The following is a 20,182-nucleotide window of genomic DNA, read 5'->3' as shown; positions in this document are numbered from 1 at the left end:
GTTTTCTCGATGGATAACACAGTGCACAACCAACATGTTTGGATTTTCATCCTTCATTAATTTTAAGCATCCTGGTTTTTTTTACCCATCATATAGTAGGTGCACCATCTGCAGCACAAGATATAATTTTTGAGTTTGCTGTAGATATCAACTGCAGTAGTGGTTGTTTCTACTGATTCACAAAACAGCATCTCTTCTTGAAACCCATCCTGATTAATATATCTTGCGTATGCCAATAATAGAGCCCTACTGTCCCATACAGTAGATTCATCCAGTGGCATTAGTGATTTCAACTTCTTAATAAGCTATTTTTCAACATCTTGACCCATGTCATCTATTTTGTTTCAGACAGTAGTATTAATCAATGGCGTTGCTCGGTCAGACATCTTCATCATCCTTTTGCAGAAATGTTTTGAGAAACAACGATATTGCAGGTTTAATCAGTTCCTCCCTAGTCGTTTGATTCTTCCCATATTTTTCTATCAGCAGAGAAATTTCACAGCGAGCCTTGAAGGGTATGATTCAGGGCTGTAGTTTGCACAGTGAATAATGAAATGATTTTTTATCTATTTTCAAACTTCTATTTCATGACTTAAAATATTCCAATTTTGAATTGACATGGTTAAGATGTTTTACCCTCAAATGAGCTTCAAGACAACCTGCTTTCATTGATTGATTTGTCAAAGTCTGTTGGCATAATAGGCAAAAAGGTGCACGTTCATCATGTACAGCAGATAGAAACCCAAACTACAAGAACTCCACTGAATATTGATGAACCTTTTGCTTGCTTGGTCTACTCATTTTGAATATACCACCGCTTGAGCTCCCTGAAAAAAGATTAATACAACAGTGCAAACCCTGAAACAGATTAATCAATATTTTATCATTTTAAAGTTGAAAAATCTAATAAAAGTAATGATCAAATCAAAGAAAGAATACTGACCCTAAAAAAAAGAATAAAGACACTAGCATGTTTTCTGACATTTTTTCCTCGCAGAGAGTTCATCAAAACTGCACTAGCCTCGTGCTTTACTTTCTGAGGTCCCTATTTTTTTTCCTGATTCCCCCGCCCCCCCCACCCCCGCACACCACCCCTGCATTAATACGCTAGTGCACAAAGATACCTACAGATACAGGTCTCACTCACTATTGAACTGGAAGAAGTAAAGGAGTATGGATGGAGACATGATTGCTGAGATGATTTGGAATCCTCATCACCAATGAGATAATTTGGAATGGATGATAATAAGACTGATCAGAAAAAAAATATAATAATAATGTTAACCAAGGATAACAACAGTTAAAATAAAAGAAACAACAGAGGAACATCAGAAGAGCAAAAACACATGTGAAAATAAAAAGAACAAAGTGATTTTACTTGGAAGTCACCACAATTGTGTTGTACTGACAGAGTTTCCAAGTCATATCTTTCACACTAATGTAACAAATTTATTTTTTCAAAACAACTTTTTAATTATTTCCCAAAATATTCCCATGCCCCACTAAAATATTCTTAAGCCCCTCGCCCCACCAAAATATTCCAACGCCCCACTAAAATATTCTTAAGCCCCACGCCCCACCAAAATATTCCAATGCCCCACCAAAATATTCCCATGCCCCACCAAAATATTCTTACACCCCACTAAAATATTCTCAAGCCCCACCTTGAGAATCTATGGTCTAGTGTTTCCTTGAACAATTGTTTAAATATGTGAACTCCTTTCTCTGCTTTGCCGTTGACTGTGGAAGCAGAGGATTTGAAATCACATGTTGGCAATATACTCTTCTGCAAAGTTCTGGAATTCTCTACAGCTGTAGCATGGTCCATTGTCACTGTAGACAATTTGAGAAATTCCATGTCTTGCAAAGATTGATTTTATATATTTGATCACACAATCAGCAGACATGTTAGGAAGCAGCACAATCTGCGGATAGTTCGATAGATAATCAATAACCAGCAAGCTATTCTTTCCATCCATGTGAAATAGATCAGTCTCAACTTTCTGCCATGGTTCTGCTGGTACATCAGTTATTATCATGGGTTTCTTTATTTGCTTTGTGTGATTTTTCAAACATGTTTCACAGCTGGAAACCATCCTGTCAATGACAGGATTTATCCCTGTCCAATAAACAGCAGTTCTGGTCCTCCTCTTGCATTTTTCCATTCCAAGGTGCCCTTCATGCACCCTTTTCAGCATCTCTTTGTTGCAGTGATTGAGGAATGACAATTCTGCTCTGTCTGAGTAGAAGCCCATTGACAACACTCAGCTCAGCCCTGATGTTGTAGAATGGCTGACATTCACCTCTAGGCCATCCTTCATTCACATTCTTGATGACCTTCTGTAGAACTGTGTTCTTTTCTGTTTCAGCTGCTATCTGCTTGGATTTCATGTCAGATACAGGAAGGTAGTTTGTGATCAGATTTGCATAGAGATTCACATCACACTCTTGTGTGCTTCACTCTGCATCATTGCCCTGGATAATGCATCAGCTAATACAATAAGTTTCCTTGGTGTGTACACCAATTCAAAGTCATAACGTTGGAGCTTCATCATCAATCTTTGGATTGTCAGTGACATTTCACTGAGATTTTTCTTTATTATAGCTATTAATGGCTTGTGGCCTGTCTCTGCCACGAATATTGGTAGACCATACACATAAATGTAGAATTTCTCGAGTCCATAGACTGGACCTAAACACTCTTTATCTGTGCATAATCAACATTCAGATGTTGTCATTGTCCTTGAAGCATATGCTACTGGCCTCCAATCTTCTCCCACAGCCTAAAGTAGTATGGCACCTATTCCACCCTTTGAAGCATCCTTAGATATTTTTGTCTTTCTGGATGCGTCAAAGAATGTCAAAAGTACTGGTTCTGTAATTAGAATGGTCTTCAGTCATCCCCATTCTTCCTTGTGGTTGTCTGTCCACTTGAATTCATACTTGTCGTGTAACAACTTCTTTAGGTGCATTGTTTTGGAAGACAGGTTTGGTATGAATTTACAAATTGATCATTCCCAGCACCTTCAATATGCCTTTTTTTGTCAGTGGGTCTGTGCATCTCTAAAATTGCTTTCACCTTGCTCTTGTCTGCTCCACACCTGCCTTTTCTCCCAAAAAATGTGATTTTCTTCACCTTGGTTGTGGCTGGTTATTGTATTTCTCCTGAAATAGGGGAAAAAGAAGAAATCTTTGTGGTAACTTGGAAGAAGAGGTTATCTTTTGGAAAAACCCAAGAGAGGGCAAGCTTCTTCGTCAAGACACTTCAGTTGCTGATTGAAAGAGATCAGTTTGTGTCCAACCATCAATGAATATCTCTCTGAAACCAACAAGGACATTTCTAAGCAGTAAAAAACTTAAATTAAAGCAGCAGAGCCTGGTGAAGATAATAAATGTTGTATTCTGTGCTCAGTATGGAAGATTGCCTGATACCAGTGAACTTGGAGAAGTGAAATGTGAATGATATGACAGTGAAAAAGAATGTACCTGAACATATAAACATTACCTACACATACACTTAGAATTAGAAGGATGAGTTAAATTAATAGTGTTACGACCCAAAGGACCCCAAAACCCAGCAGCAATAGATATTCACCAAGACAACTAGTTATTTAAACAAAAATTGTTTTTAAACATGAAAACAGAATCAAACTTTAACTTATCTCTATTAAATTAACTAAACCCAACTTAACCCCCTTCCAATTCTAAGCGCACATGCATGTGATGTGTGTGTGTAAATGTAAGAAAAGTTCTTTGGTTCACAGTTCAATCTCACTTTTCATTCCTCCAAGTTCTCTGGTTGCAGGCAATTCTTATACTGTGCACAGAATTTAACATGCATAAAGTTCACCAGGCTTTGGTGCTCGAAAGGTAAATGTTTATCACTCAGGAAGGTTCTCGTAGGGTTTGCAGAGAGAGATGTGTTGTTCCAGGATTTCCACAACTGAGGTACCACCATTAGTCACCTCAAGTCTTGCTGATGAAACTTGTCCCATCAGGGTTCTCCAGATGGTAACCTCTTTCTTTCATGCTACCAATGAGTTCCTTTCTGTTCCCCTTATTCCACGAGAAACATTAGACAGATAGCACTTCCAGCCATCTGCCTCTCTCTCTCTCTCTCTCTCTCTCTCTCTCTCTCTCTCTCTCTCTCTCTCTCTGTGTCAGACCCATTAGCGGCACCATCTCTATGGCCGCAAAGGACCAATCCATGGAGATCTGGGAGTACTGTGTGGCTTCATTAACTGGGGGGAGGGGGGTGAATGCTATGATAACTTCCATTTACTTGTGATGCCACAGCTCAGTGCGCCGATCCTCCTGGGCCTTGACTTCCAGAACCAGTTTAGGAGCGCGACGATGGCATTCGGAGGACCGCAACCACCCATAACGGTATACAACCCTCAACTCACAACCTCCTCCCCCCAATAGCCGACCCCTGCCTGTGGCCTCTCCACCCTCCACATATCCCCTCCATCACTATTCAAAAACCTGACCCCAGACTGCTGGCCCATTACAATGAAAAGCAGGTGCTATAACTCCAAAGATCAAGCATTTATAAAGTTGGAGGTGCAGCAACTCCTGGCGGAGGGGATCATAAGTCCCAGTTTGAGCCCGTGGAGAGCCCAAGTTGTGGTGGTCAGGGGCAGGAGCAAACCCTGCATGGTGATCAATTACAGCCAGATTGTCAACTACTTCACTAGCTAGATGCTTACCCCCTCCCCTGGAGAACCAATATGGTCAATAAAATAGCTCAGTACAAATTGTGGTACTCCACAATTGACCTGAAATCAGCGTACCACCAACTCTTCCTTCACCTGGGGTCTGCAAATACACTGCCTTTGAAGGAGATGTCAGGCTCTATCACTTCCTCAGGGTCCCCTTTGGAGTCACCAATGGAGTCTCAGTGTTCCAAAGAGAGATGGGTTGCATGGTAGACAGGCACAAACTGACAACAACGTTTCTCTACCTTGATAATGTCACCATCTGCGGTCAATACCAACAGGGCCATGACACAAACCTGGCAAAATTTCTCAGCACAGCCAAGTCCCAGAATCTGACTCATAACAAGGAGAAGTGTGTGTTTACCACCATTCGCCTGGCCCTCCTTGGATTGCAACTGACCCCGACTGCATGCGTCCCCTTATGGAGATCCCAATACCACATAAACTCAAGGTGCTGAAACGGTGCCTGGGATTCTTTTCTTACTATGCCCAGTGGGTGCCCAATTATGCTGATAAAGCCTACCCCTTAGTAAGGTCCACAAGCTTCCCCTTATTGGCAGAAGCCCAGGCAGCATTCAACCAAATCAAAGGAGTCATTACTAAAGCCATTACTAACACTAACCCTAATCCTAATGTGGACAAATCCATCCCATTCCAGGTGGAGAGTAATGCCTCTGACTTTGCACCGGCCACCACTCTCAACCAGGAGGGCAGGCCAGAGGCATTTTTCCCCCGCACCCTCCACGGCCCCGAAACATGACACTCCTCAGTTCAGAAGGAAGCACAGGCGATCGTTGAGGCCATGCGTCACTGGCATCACTACCTGGCCAGGAAAAGATTTACCCTATTGATGGACCAAAGAGCCATCGCCTTCATGTTTAACACAAAATTACGAGGTAAAATCAAGAACCATAAAATCCTGAGGTGCAGAATTGAACTCACCACTTATAACTACGAAATCCTGTACTGGTTAAAATCAATGATTCCCCCAGATGCCCTATCCCAGGGGATGAACGCCAGCACACATCTCAACTGCCTCCAATCCCTCCATGATGACCTCTGCCACCCCAGGGTCACAAGGTTGTTCCACCTCATAAAAGCCATTGAGGACATCAGGTCCCTGACCAGACACTATTGGGTCTGCGTGGAATGTAAACCGCAGTTATTCAGGCCCGACAAGGCACACCTCATCAAGGCCATGCGCCCTTTCAAATGGCTGAGCATCGATTTCAAGAGACCCCTGCCCTCACCCAATAGGAACATCTATTTCTTTAACGTCATAGACAATTTCTCCAGATGCCCATTTGCCATCCCCTGTCCCGATATGACCTCTGCCACAGTTATCAGGGCATTCTGCAGCATACTCACCCTTTTCAGGTACCAGTCTATATTCATAGAGATTGGGGGTCCTCATTCATGAGAGATGAACTGTGGTAGTACCTGTTGGCTAGAGGCATAGCCACTAGTAGGACGTAGAGCTATAACCCCAGGGCCAGGTGGAGCGAGAAAACACCACCATTTGGAAGGCGATCCTCCTGGCCCTTAAGTCAAAATTCCTGGCAGTATCTCACTCCGTGCCATCCGATCCCTCCTATGCACTGCTACAAATATGACCCCGATGAACACATGTTTTCCTTCCCCAGGAGGTCAGTGACTGGAACCACTTTGCCATCCTGGCTCTCTGGGACCCATCCTGCTGAGGAAGCACACAAGGGGCCATAAGACCGACCCGCTGGTGGAAGAGGTGCAGCTCCTGCACACTAACTCACAATACACTTACAAGCAGTACCCCAATGGCCATGAGGACACAGTTCCTGTCCGGGACCTGGCGAGTGCCAGAGACACCCACCCACTCCCGGCCCCGGCCACCACGTACACACACATTGGCCCCTACAGGGACTTAGTCCAGGCTAGCGACACCCCCCGGGCACTCACACCACATGCCTGGGACCCTCACCCAGCTGAGCTGACCACTATGGCCGCCCCTACAGACATCCAAACCCCACCCCCTATGGCGACAGCCTTGCCTCCTTGCCTCAAGACACCCAAACAGCAACGGAGCCGACCAGTACACCCCCAGCGGAGCTGCGCAGGAAACAGAGGCAGAGGAAGCCACCTGACCGGCTGAACCTCTAGGACTGGGCTTTGTTTTTTAAAGAGGGGGTGAATTTGCTGATATGTATATACTGCTCTGTTCTAAGTGGCTGGCCCACCCATTGATGACTCGATCCCCATGTAACCTCTTCCCCTGTGACCTGGCCATAAAGGTTGACCTCCCTACCCCCTTCCATTCATTCGAGCACATGGAGTTGGGCCAGCTGAAATCTAATGTGTATTAAAGCCTACACTATGCTTGGCTCTGAGACCTCACTCAACCTTTAGAGTCATTGATAGTGTGTATCAGATTAATTTGCTTTAATTTAAATTTCTTGGATTTGATTAACTTGTCTGTAAACATTTTGTCACATTTTCACAGTTATGTAACATGAATATTTTTAAAGGAGCAAAAGAAATTAAACCATGCAACTAATGAAAAGTCTTTTAAAAATTACTTTCTGCTTGCAAGACAAAGAGGAATGTTACATGGTAGTCATGCAAAGATATACACCTTTCACATTATAAGGTTAAACATGTATATTTTCCATGTAATTTGCCTTCATACATGGTGTTAATAATGAAACCCTTGGGCTCCTTGAGTAGATCTGGGTGTGGAGCTACATCTGTTGCCCAACTAATTGAAGGGAATTTTCTCCTTCAATCGGAATTTTTAATTCAAATAGAGCTACTGCTCCAGGCTTCACTTTGAACAATACAAAGGTTCAGCTCTAAGAGTGCTATTGGTAAAATATGCAATTGTTTTTCAAAACATTGAAGGCAAAAAAAAATTACGATCTCTTCTGTGGCAAATAATATGGTCTTTCAAGTTCAATCTTCAAGGTTTTAACCTTTAAATTTCAACAAAGCAATGGATTTTACACATAAGTTTCCCTTTCTTTGCTTTGGATTTAAAATAATAACAACTTCCCAGAAAAAAAATATTTTCATTGTTAGACTCAAATGGCCAAAATTCCAGGAATCTATGGCAGTGAGGCCCAGAAAAACTCTCTGGTGCTTAGGGACTTTACGCCAATGCCAGTTTAAGATGGAGAATCACATTATTATCCAAAGGTATTATTTTTAAGCTGTTCATCAATTTTATTGGCAGCTGAAAGGGAAACTCACAATGGTCAAGGAAACACATCCTTTATCCTTTTGTTCCTCATGAAACAAAAATAATTTGGTTATGTATAATCAAGGAGTTAGTGTCAGTGAAGATGGTGTCATGAGAGGTTCTGTTATCCAATTGTGATGTGTTATCGAGGTCACAGAGACTCCGACGGTCGCCAAACCGTCTAAACTTGTAAATAATGTACATATGTTTGGGGCTTTGTAGAACATAGAATGTAACCTTCCCCTACAGGGACAATTTTAAAGGAGGGGGTGAATGTGGTGATACACCACTACCCTACTGCATGGGGAAACGTGTACCTGCAGGAAGAGCACTGGAGAACAAGGCAACACCTGGCCAGCTTTCAATCAGCCGACCTGAATGGACCGTTACAGAGTTGGCTCCTGGTCAAAGGTCGGCGAGGGTAAGTGGGGGCTAGTCGGGGGGGAGCGGGGCCAGAGCAGCTGGTGTGGTGCAGCATGGTGGGGTGTCTGGGGTGGCACGAGTTGAAGTGTGTGTGAGGGGTTGGATGGGTGGGGGGCGGGTTCGTCCCCCATGGTTGGAGTGAGTCCGGGGTGCCCGGGGTTTGGGAAGGCACAGCAGGCCAGCGTGGTCTTAGGTTTCCCATAGCTGTCTGGGGTCGGGGGAGTACGTTGGCCCAGCGAGGTCCTGGAATAAAGGATGCTGCTGTGCAGTGGTGGGTGCTCCAGCTAACGCCAGGATCCTGGTTGAGACAGTGTCCTCCTTGCTGTTGCTCAACCTAACGTAGGCATAGTTATGGTTAGTGTGTAAGAGGAACACCTGCTTGACCAGGGGGTCGGCCTTGTGGGCCCACACGTGTCTACACAGGAGGACCAGTCCCGGGGATGAGAGCCATGTTGGGAGAGATGTTCTCGTCGCCGATTTCCTGGGGAATGAAAACAGGTGTTCGTGAGGGGTCTCATTGGTTGCTATGCACAGGAGTGAACTAATGGCATGGAGCACCTTGGGGAGAGCTACCTGCTAGTATTCTACAGACCACCCCTTTGACTTAAGGGCCAGAAGGACTGCCTTCCAGATTACCCCATTTTTGCACTCCACCTGTCCATTACCTCTCAGGTTGTAACTAGTTGTGTGACTAGTTGCGATGCCCCTCACTCTCAGGTACTAGTAGCGCAGTTCCTCACTCATGAAGCTAGACCCCCGGTCACCGTAGATGAATGCGGGGTAGTCGAACATGGTGAAGATCTGCATCAGTCCTCTGATGACAGTGGCCGTGGAGGTGTCTGGGCATGGGATGGCGAAAGGGAAACGGGAGTGCTCGTCTATGACTGCGAGAAAATAGACATTCAAATGTATGGAATAAATTGTGATGCGCTATCGAGCAGAAAAGCAGACACAAAACTTAATCTGTTTAACAGGCTTTATTCCACACAAACTTCCACAGAAATGGCTATGAGAGCAGCTGTGCTGGCTCTGAGACTGACCTCGAGGGGCCGGATGTAGCTTATATCCCGGAGGGTGATTGGCAATCAACCGGGTGGGGCTTGGTCCATTCAGGTCAGCTGATTGACAGCCAGCCAGGTGTTGCCTTGTCCTCCAGTGCTCTTCCTGCAGGTACACAGGTTGCCCCCTGCAGTAGGCTTGTGGTGTATCACCACACCAATAAATGGCAAAATTCAAGCTGTTTGCTGTGATGGAGGCTATTAAATCATAAACAGATTTGATAGCATAATTGCACTAAAGTTGGGGGTAACATTCCTTCGCTTCTGAGCATTTTAAACATGCAAGTATAAGCTGAGCTCTCCTTATGTAATATGATTCCAATCAACTGATACATTACAATTTTAATAATTTTGAAAAGAGTATGGCCAATAGAATATTATTACACAAAGAGCAATATCAGTAGGGTCTCCAACAGCATCATCAAGTTTGCAGATAGCACAACAGGAGTTCACCTCACCTGCAACAATGATGAGTCACATTACAGAGAAGAGGTGGAAAATCTCATGAAATAGTGCGAGACTAACAACCTGAGTCTCAACGTAGACAAGACAAAGGAGATGATCATGGGCTGCAGGAGGACCAGCAATGATCATCCTTCACTACACATCAAGAACTCTGTAGTGGAGAGACTGGAGAGGACCATGTTCCTTGGTGTCCTCTTAAGAAGTGACCTATTGTGGACACACATCTCATCATTTGTCAGGAAGGTGCCACAGTGACTGCACTTCCTTTAAAGGCTGAGGAGGACAAGGCTATAGGACAACATTCTGTCAACTTTCTACAGCTCTATCGAAAGTGTTCATAGTTCGGTGCAGTTGCTGTAGAGCCTCCGATTGGAGGCTAATCCACGGGACCATAAAAGCAGCAGAAAGGTTCTCTGGGGTCTCCCTCCACCATTGATCGGATTTACCGGAATTGTTGTTTATAGGGGGCTTGCAAAATCAGGGAGGGCTCCTACAACCCTGCACACCACATCTTCCAGCTACACCTGTTGGGAAAAAGATACAGATGTATCAGAGCCAGAACCACTGGGCTTAGGAATAGCTTCTTTCCGTGCATTTGGATTGTTGAATGACTGCTGAAACAACTCTCCATGAATCCCTCTATTTATTGATAATATTTATTAATTGTTGAAAAAGGTATAACTCCTTTGGTCTTCGTTAAAAACCTTTGTTGTCAAGCTGGACAGGATAAAGAGATGATTTATGAGGATGCTGCCTGGACTCAGGTGTCTGAGCTATAGGGAAAGGTTGAGCAAGCTAGAGCTTTATTCCTTGGTGCACAGGAGGATGAGGGATAATCTCATAAAGGTATACAAAGTCATGAGAGGAACAGATAATGGGTAAGTGCAGAGAGTCTTTTGCCCAGGATAGAGGTATCCATAACCAGATGGCATAGTTTAAGGGGATGGAGGAGAGATTTGACAGGAACCTATTTTGTGCACAGAGAGTGGTGAGTGGATGGGCTGCTGAGGAGGTGGTTGAGGGACAATTACAAAGTTTAAGAATAAAATGGACAGATAGGTTTAGAAGGATAGAGCCAATTAGAGGCAAGAGTGAAGAGTGTGGGTGAGACATTTTGGCTGTCGCAGGTAAGTTAGCTAAAGGCCATGTTTTCACTCTGAATGACTCTATGACCAAAGTAGAGTAATGGAATCTTTAGCATTGACTTACTGGCTGTGCAACAGTCTCACAATGAAGAAAATCCTCCAACCTTGGTCCCAGACCCTTCAAATCCTTATCCCTTGACTTCATGTCTTGAAAAATTGATAAGACAAGACAGTTCAGACAGATTTTTCTCAGGTTGACTTCCATTCATTGGCCTCAATATCCTTCATGTTCTCTTAGAATTGCTGGATGCTGCTTCTTCAATGGCCTATTCATCACTTTTCAGGAAGGTGCCACAGTGACTGCACTTCCTTTGAAGGCTGAGGTGGGCAAGGCTATAGGACACTATTCTGTCAACTTTCTACAGCTCTATCAAAAGTATTCATAGTTTGGTACAGTTGCTGTAGAGCCTCCGATTGGAGGTTAATCCATGGGACCATAAAAGCAGCAGAAAATTTCTAGAATTGAAGTTCCTATTTAAAGAGTCCGAATCTTTGCACTTACCCTGATGCTCAATATTTACAGACTCCACGAATTCTGATGTTACTGGAGATTTGAATTTGCAATTTTATCAGAATCTCGATGGTTATGGCACAAGTGTGAGATCAGAGTTTCTCAAATAATTAAACTATTCTGTGGATTCGACATAGATGATGCTGATTTTCCAGCTACGTGTCACTTTAATTCTCCCTCTCACTCCCACTCTGATTTATCTGTCTTTTATTTCTAACTCTATACCAATAAAACCAAACAGAAACTCAAGGAACAACACCTTACCTATCGACTGTATTAGGCATGGAACAGCTCTTGGGATTCAACATTAAATTTAGCAATTTGAAATAATCAGCCTGTCCAGTTTGTGTTGAAAATGATAATCAATTTGCAATATTAACTCAAATGTTCTTTCTCTTCAGATGTTGACTGCCCAGTTGGGCATATTATTATATTTCAGATTTCCAGGGATGACAGTATTTTGGATCTTAAAGTTCTAGATTTGTTCTCATTCACCCTCCTCTGTTTACATCTCCTCGGGATAATTAATAGTGCCTTTTAATTGATAACAGCATACCTCCTCTACATCAGAGATACTGGACAAAGATTGGGAGATCGTTATGTTGAGCACCTTCAATAAAAGAGACCTCCCAGTTGGCAACCATGTTAATCCCACATACCATTCCCAAACTGACAACTCAGTCTATGGCTTCATGCACAAATTGGAGGACAACCCTAATATTCTGACTGGCCACTCTCCAACCAGATGGCGTTCACATCGACATCCAGTTTCCATTAGGCCCTTCCCCTGTCCCCCTCTCTCTCTCTCTCTCTTTCCCCATCCCTCTGTCTCCTTTCCTCCAGCCTCCCACCCCCTTCCCTCTCAATTTAGAGAGCTACCTTGTTCCCACTGTCACTTCTCAGCTTATTTTTGTCTTCTGACCTCCCACCTTTATCCACTTATGTTCTCTTGCCTGTTAGCCTGCACTCCTCCCCTGCCCCCTCCTCTCACCCCCACCCCACTCCCCACTTTTTTATTCAGGAGCCTGCCTGAATACCTTGAAGAAGGGTTCAGGCCTGAAGCGTTGTTTATATATCTTTGCTTCCTTTCAACGCTGTGTGACCTGCTGATATTCTCCAGAACTTTTGTGTATTGCATGTTTTTCACCTGATCGAACTGAAAGCTTCTCCTGCCTCATCCAAACTACAGGATCTCCTCAGTTACCTTGATTGTGAAACATCCCATTGATCCTGTCCATAATCATACTGTATTCCCTAACTGACAGATAGCCAGATGAGGTTAAATCAGAACAAACACTGTATATAATGTATTAAATTACTATTTCACTATGATAGGAAAAATGGAAAATAATACAAGAACAAATTAAACAAACTGCTCAACAAAGCTAAAAATGTATTTTTAATCATTTTGAACTCAGTAATTGAAAACATCACATTCATTAAAATCATTCCTTACAAACAAATTACCTTTACCATTTTCCTGACTCAAATAATGATAGAAGCGTAAATAGAAATGGCATTACTCGCAGAGATGAGGACATTTATCAACAAATCTTCTTCCTAGAGGTCACAAACTCTCTCAAAGTCATTCATTGGGAGTTCACAGAGATTTTATTCTACCTTCTGTTTGACAGCTACCATGAGATTTGTGTCCACATTTATGCAAAGCAATGGATATTTACAGGCACAATGAAGAACGGCCCAATATACATATACATTGCACAATGCTTCATGGAAAGGCACCCTGCCACAAACTCAAACACTATTTATCAACTCATTCGGTTTTTCAAATGGTTTCATTACATGCCGGTGGATTAGAATCTTCCTTAAATAAACTTTCAGAAGAATATGTCGTGATTTACTCAGACTATCTTGCGTATTTTATTTGTATCTGTGAGAGTGTCTGGAATATTACTGACTGGCTTTTGTAAAAATGTGTTAAAAACTCGATGCAGTACATGAAAATTAGTTAAAGCAAATAAAAACATAAATTTAATAAAAACATTCTTAATTTTGTATTCAATATCCCTGCAAAAAAATCTTTCAACTGATGTCCTATCTGTGGGTCTGTGCCTCTTTCACACTGCACCTACACTGTGCTCTATGTTATGGCATAGAGAAAGATAGAATTTTACTTACTCTGGATTTCATTTTACTGGTTCCTAAGTAAACTGCTCCATATACTTGTGTAACCAGTGACTTGTCAATATATTCTGTCTTCTTAGTAGGATTTGTTATAATAAATAAGTTTCTTTTATCAATGTTTATTTGATCTAACTACAAAATTAAAGCAATTCTAGTACTGATCCCAGCTTATAACACTTCCATTTTTTCCTAAAATTTCCCTTTCTTCCTTAACCAGGAGGAGCTTCCATTTCATGAAGTTTAAGAGAATAAGAAAGAGAATTTATAAGGTTGTGGTAGAACTTGACAGGACAAGGGCTGAAAGAGCTAAGGGCTCAGACATGCTGGGCATGGATGAATTGGATAAAGTCAATTAAGGATGACAACAAAGTGATTCTTTTTTGTTCAATTGTAAATCTTTGGAGTGCTTTGCTTCAGAGAGCTGTGAATATCATTGAGTACATTCAGGACTGAGAATGATAGATTTTTGGATGCAAAAGGAATGAAGGGATATGGGGATCAGGCAAGAGAGTGATCTAGAAGATTAACCATGTTCTGATTTGTGGTGGAGTAGTCTCAAGGGACTGTATGGCCTATTCCAACTTCCATTTCTTCAGACTTCCTGTTCAAGGCAAAATGTGGCCATCTTTCAAAAGTCTCTGTGCGTATCTGGAAGTCTTGTAACCTGCTGGGTAAGATGCTTCAAAGAGTTCCCACAGTGTGGCTCATTTTCCTCCACATTCTACATTTGCAAAGACAATATATGATCTCATTGCACCACGTTACATTGCACATTCCAACAATGATGCATTATTGAGTATACAAGCCAGCAAAGACCCATGTCATCTTTTGTTTGCAATGCCATGATGTTTACGTTTGAAGCCATTATTACACTGTTCCAAAACCCACAAACAAATGACCTCTCCTTAGTTTGGTGTTAGTATACAATGGGCAAATTAGCAAATGAACTTTAAAAAAGCCAGCTCGACCATGCTGAAAAAATGTTGTTTCCACCAATTTGTGTCTTTAGATGCTAGTGTGCAAAATTCCATAGATTCACAATGGGAACTGTCAAAAGTGTTAATCAAAGAGTTATGGTGAAATATTTGAAATGTATTGTCTAGTAAGACTTTGAATTATTATTGCATACAGTAAGTGCAAGGGGAATAGATATTGATCTGAAAAACAGAATTTATTGATTTAGCCCATAGGGAAAATATAATTTCCTTTAACGATTCAAACTTTGTTCTTATTTCTTTTAACATTTAGTATCCAAATTCTTCTGTATTTCTTCATCAAAGCATTGTTTGTTAAATGGAAACGATGGTCATATAAAAATACACAATGACTTTTTAACCTCCTCAGATGGCCTTTGTTGTGCAAGGACGTAGAGTCCAGGAATAACCTACGTGCTTTGCAATTAGAACGCATTAAAAATGAAAGTCATAATTTTTAACGACAATATAGTTTGACTGTGTGCAACAATTGTGATTAAATAGCATTTGATTTCCCCCGTAAGATTTAATTTATACCATTTCATGTAGGCTAATAATCAGCTACAATAAGTTTTAACAGGAAATGTATCAAGCGTTATATAAAGTGTATATTAACCAGCTCCTTCTTTCTTGTCATCCTACATTCAAAATTAGACTGCCCTTCTCTCTGACCACTGTGCATATATATAGTACAGCCGACAATTTACCAACTGCTTATTTCCTAAATCTTTAGATTAGTTTCTTAACGCCTGTCAAACCCTTCAACAACTGCAACCAGGGCAGGTGACATGGCAGCTAACCTGATCTGTGTTCTTGACGTAAGCTACAACTGACACAAGCTATTTAAAATAAAGCCCTTATTGCCACCAGACATCCTCATCTGATCACCCTGAGCTGGATTTAAACCCATATCCAAAGGTGACAGGCAATTGTACAAATTGCAGTGCCTGGGGCTCCATTTATTTCTTCTGTGGTCAAAATCGAAAGTCTCTTCCTCTCTGTAATGTCTTTAAATGTTTGCATGAACAAGCAGTATTGATTTTGCAATTAGACCAGCATTCAAACTTTTTTTGGCTATGACCCCCTCCGGATACTGCTCAGTTTATGGGCCCCTTTCGTGTGAAGCAGTCATTTAGTTGTTTTTTACTGTACTTCTCTCCTACCGATTACATAAAAAAGCGTATTTTTAATGATTTCAGTCCATGGCTCCCCTTGAACGTGCTGTGGCTCCTGAAAGGGGGTGGGGGGATGGGGGGAAGGGTGCGTACCGCACTCGTTGAGAATGACTGAATTAGAGCATCCCTTGAGTTTCTTCATTCAGGGGCTCTGGGATCACAACCATACTGGCATTACTGCCTTTTTTAAATTACTTTTGAAGTGGGTGGCATGTTGGCTATTTCTCCAGAGTTAACAATGGAAATTAAAGAAGCTTTTCGGTGTTAATCCCCTCCCCTGGTACCTCTCTTTATGTCTACCCCTCCATATCATTTCTTCCAGCTGCCCACCCTCTTTCCTTCTTAGCCCTCTGCCTTCTCCTCATCTCACTTCTCAGCTTCCTGCTCTTCTACCCTCCCACATATGACCTATCACCTCTTGCTCTGATCTGTTAGCCTGTGATCCTTCCCCTTCCTCTTCCCTGCTTCTTTCCTCTCCTCATCGCCCCTGCACCCCACCTTTTCATCAGGTGCCTGCTTTTTTCCACTTTTCCAACAGAGGGCTCAGGCCTGAAACTTTGGTTGCCATTTTCTTCCACCGGATGCTGGTGTCACCTGCTGAGATTCTCTTTACAGCTTCATTCCTAAACTTTACCTCTCAAGAGAGTGTTTTGATCTCACATTTATAAAATTGTGATTAATATTTCCCTTAAGTTGATTCTTCCATAATTATAGTGTGAGCTCCAGGAAGACATGAAGCGCATATTTCCTTGAGGATGTAAGATTAGAGGGTAATTTAATTGCAATGTTCAAGTTGAACTAAGATATTGATCCAGTAAATGGAGAGAAACCATTTATTCTCTGAAGAGTCTCCTACAAGAGGGCAAGAGATAAAAATTAGTCTGGCTCAGTCATTCATTCCAATGAGTTTGCCTTTATTACAACTCCAAGGAAAGCATCTGGTCCAGACGGAATACCAGCCAAATACTGAAGACCTGTGCCGACCAATTGGCTAATGTATTCATGGATATTTTCAGAATCTCACTCTGACAGGGCATGACAACCCATCTGTTTCAAACAGGTTTCAATCATACCAGTGTCCAAGTAGAGTGTGGTAGCCTGCCTAAATGACTACCCATCTGTTTCAAACAGGTTTCAAATGTACCAGTGTCCAAGTAGAGTGTGGTAGCCTGCCTAAATGACTACCCATCTGTTTCAAACAGGTTTCAATCGTACCAGTGTCCAAGTAGAGTGTGGTAGCCTGCCTAAATGACTACCCATCAGTGGCACTTCACATCCTCAGAGATGAAGTGTTTTGAGAGGCTGGTATTGAAGCATATCAACTCCTGTCTGAGCGGTGGCATTGATCCATTTCAATTTGTCTACTGCAGCCAAAAGGTCACTGGCTATTTCTCCAGAGTTAACAATGGAAATTACACCTATCCCTGGGAAACCTTGATAACAAAGATGTATACATCAGGATGTTCTTTATTAACTACATTTCAGGATTCAATACCATCACCCTCTCAAAAGCCTTGGCTTCAATACTCCACTGTGCAATTGGATCTCAATCAGCACTGGAGCACAACAAGGTTGTATACCTAGACCCCTGTTCAACTCACTTTACACCTATGACTGTGTGGCTCGGTATGACAACATCGTCAAGTCAATTTTATCAAGTCATCTTTAATTATCGTTCATACCATGCTCACATGGTAGGATGAGATAATGTTTCTCTAGGACCATGGAGCATATTTACATAGAGATATGTTAGGAAAGAAGTTAACACATTAAAATATTAAGGTATTAACATGTATAGACTGAAAGTCTACAGTACAACTATGCACATCTGCACTGGAAGTTCAGGGGCCTGACTTTGCCTAGTTCTCTCATATACAAATTTGCTGATGACACCATCGTGGTTGGCTGGATAAAAGAAGACAATTATTCAGCATAGATTGAAAAATTGACTGAACAGGTACTAACAACAACTTCTCACTCAAGATCACCAAAACCAAGGATCTGATTGTAGACTTTAGAAAAAGAAAGCCAGAGGTGTTGAATCCAGTAGTTATTGGGTGATCAGAGATGGAGAGGGTGAGCAAATTTAAATGCTAGAGGGTTACTATTGTGGAGGACCTTCCCTGGACCCAACACAAAAGCCATCATGAAATAACCACGTCAGTGCCTCTACTTCCTCAGGAGTTTGCAATATTCTATATGACATGAGCAACCATGGCAAACTTCTACAAATGTGTACTGTACTGATTGGCTGAATCAGAGCCTTGTAAGGGGGCACCAACACCTTGCAAAAAAGCAATAGACATAGCCCAGTACATCACAAGAAAAAGTCTCCACTCCATCGTCATCAGAGATCAACAGTAATCATCAAGGATCCCCACAATCCAGGACATGCTCTGTTCTCTCTATGACCACAGGACTCATACCCACAAATTCAGGAATAGTTGCTACTCCTCAATCATTGGACTCTGAACAAGAGATTCATTCAGAGATTCACTTTAGGACTCTTATTTTGCTCAATATTTATGACTGAATATTTATATTCTTGTATTTGCACAATTAATTTGTTTATATTTCTTTCTTCTTGAGTATGGTTTAGTTATCAGTAAATTTAGAAATTCTGCCCAGCCTGCAGGAAAAAGAATCTCAGGATTGTACTCTGACAATAAATTTGAACTTTGATCTTCAACAGTTAGAGTGATGTTTTACAGACCATACAATCCTTCTCCCTCCAGTCCATCTATTCAGAGAGCTATTTACTGCTTTTATTCCTTGAGGGAGCAATCAGTGCTACTCACGTGCGACCTCACTCATCCAATGTCACCATTTTTCTTGAATGTCTTACCACTAGGTAGTAATAACTATCAGAGAATCCTTGTTGAAATCCTTCAGCAAATAATTTTGAATAGTCCTAATGAGGGGAAAAATGTCAGTCTGGACTTGTTAACAGAAGGAGCTTCAGAACATTGAGCCCATCACACTGATCACTGGTGTACCTCAGGGCTGTGTTCTCAGGTCATTCCTGTTCACGCTACTGATCCACAACTGCAACACAAGATCGATCCAGTTCCAACAGAGTCATGATGCAACAGTAGTTGGCCTCATCAGCAACAACAATGAGTCACACTACAGAGAAGAGGTGGGAAATCTCATGATATGGTGCGAGAATTAAAACCTGAGTCTCAACGTGGACAATACAAAGGAGATGATTGTGGAGTTTAGGCAGACCAGGGATGACCACCCTCCTCTACACGTTAATAGTTTGGTAGTGGAGAGTGTAGAGAGCACTAAGTTCCTTGGATTCAACGTAACAAGTGACCTATCCTGAAGGCACAGCATGTGCTCATTGTCTGGAAAATGCAACAGCAACTGCAACTACCTGAAAATACTGAGGTGGGAAAGGCTACTCGCCACCATCCTATGAACTTTCTACAGGAGCTTGATCAAGCGCATCCTGGCTGGCTACATCAGATTGCGGCACAGTTGCTCTAGAACAGTAGATCAGAGGACGATTCACGGGACCATAAGAGCAGCAGAGGACAACATTAGTCTCATCACCTCCACCCCATCGATGTGATAGACCTGGATCATTGTTTGAAGGGCGCTCGGAAAATCATTGAGTACTCTTACCTCGCAACACAGCATCTTCCAGCTACTCCCATTGTGAAAGAGATATGGGAATATCAGATCCAAAACCACTAGCTGAGAAACAGATTCTTCCCACTGCTGAATGACTGATAAAATGCTCACATGAACCCTCAGGATTTAACAATACTTACATACATATAGATAAATAACATATATGCATACTACATATGCATCATTATTCTGTATGTGTGTTATGCCTGTATGTGTATTGGCATGTTTTTGCCTCGAGGACCAGAGAACGCTGTATTGTCAGGTTGTATTGTACAATTGGATGATAATTAGTTTGAACTTGATGCTGTATTATTAGCCTCTCTTCTTTCTTTGGCTTGGCTTCGCGGACGAAGATTTATGGAGGGGGTAAAAAGTCCACGTCAGCTGCAGGCTCGTTTGTGGCTGACCAGTCCGATGCGGGACAGGCAGACACGATTGCAGCGGTTGCAAGGGAAAATTGGTTGGTTGGGGTTGGGTGTTGGGTTTTTCCTCCTTTGCCTTTTGTCAGTGAGGTGGGCTCTGCGGTCTTCTTCAAAGGAGGCTGCTGCCCGCCAAACTGTGAGGCGCCAAGATGCACGGTTTGAGGCGTTATCAGCCCACTGGCGGTGGTCAATGTGGCAGGCACCAAGAGATTTCTTTAGGCAGTCCTTGTACCTTTTCTTTGGTGCACCTCTGTCACGGTGGCCAGTGGAGAGCTCGACTGTCATTAAAAATAGAC

General features: G+C 42.3%; 1 protein-coding gene across 7 annotated transcripts in view; it reads left to right on the top strand.

The window, feature by feature from the left end:
* Positions 1 to 8,040: 8,040 nt before the first annotated feature.
* The window catches only part of LOC138760779 (uncharacterized), a 218,896-nt gene continuing 206,754 nt past the window's right edge, over positions 8,041 to 20,182 (top strand). The window contains exon 1 of one of the 7 annotated variants that reach the window (XR_011355867.1): positions 8,041 to 8,350. Coding sequence is in view for 2 of the 7 variants with exons in the window: in XM_069931852.1 (XP_069787953.1) it covers positions 8,308 to 8,350 (43 nt within the window). In the remaining 5 variants the exon portion in view is untranslated. The remainder of the gene's footprint in view (positions 8,351 to 20,182) is intronic. The other 6 variants (XM_069931852.1, XM_069931853.1, XR_011355866.1 and 3 more) reach the window with 6 other exon arrangements.

This window comes from Narcine bancroftii, chromosome 4 (assembly GCF_036971445.1).
Source record: "Narcine bancroftii isolate sNarBan1 chromosome 4, sNarBan1.hap1, whole genome shotgun sequence".
Lineage (NCBI taxonomy): Eukaryota > Metazoa > Chordata > Chondrichthyes > Torpediniformes > Narcinidae > Narcine > Narcine bancroftii.
This window is presented reverse-complemented; position numbering and strand designations above follow the sequence as displayed.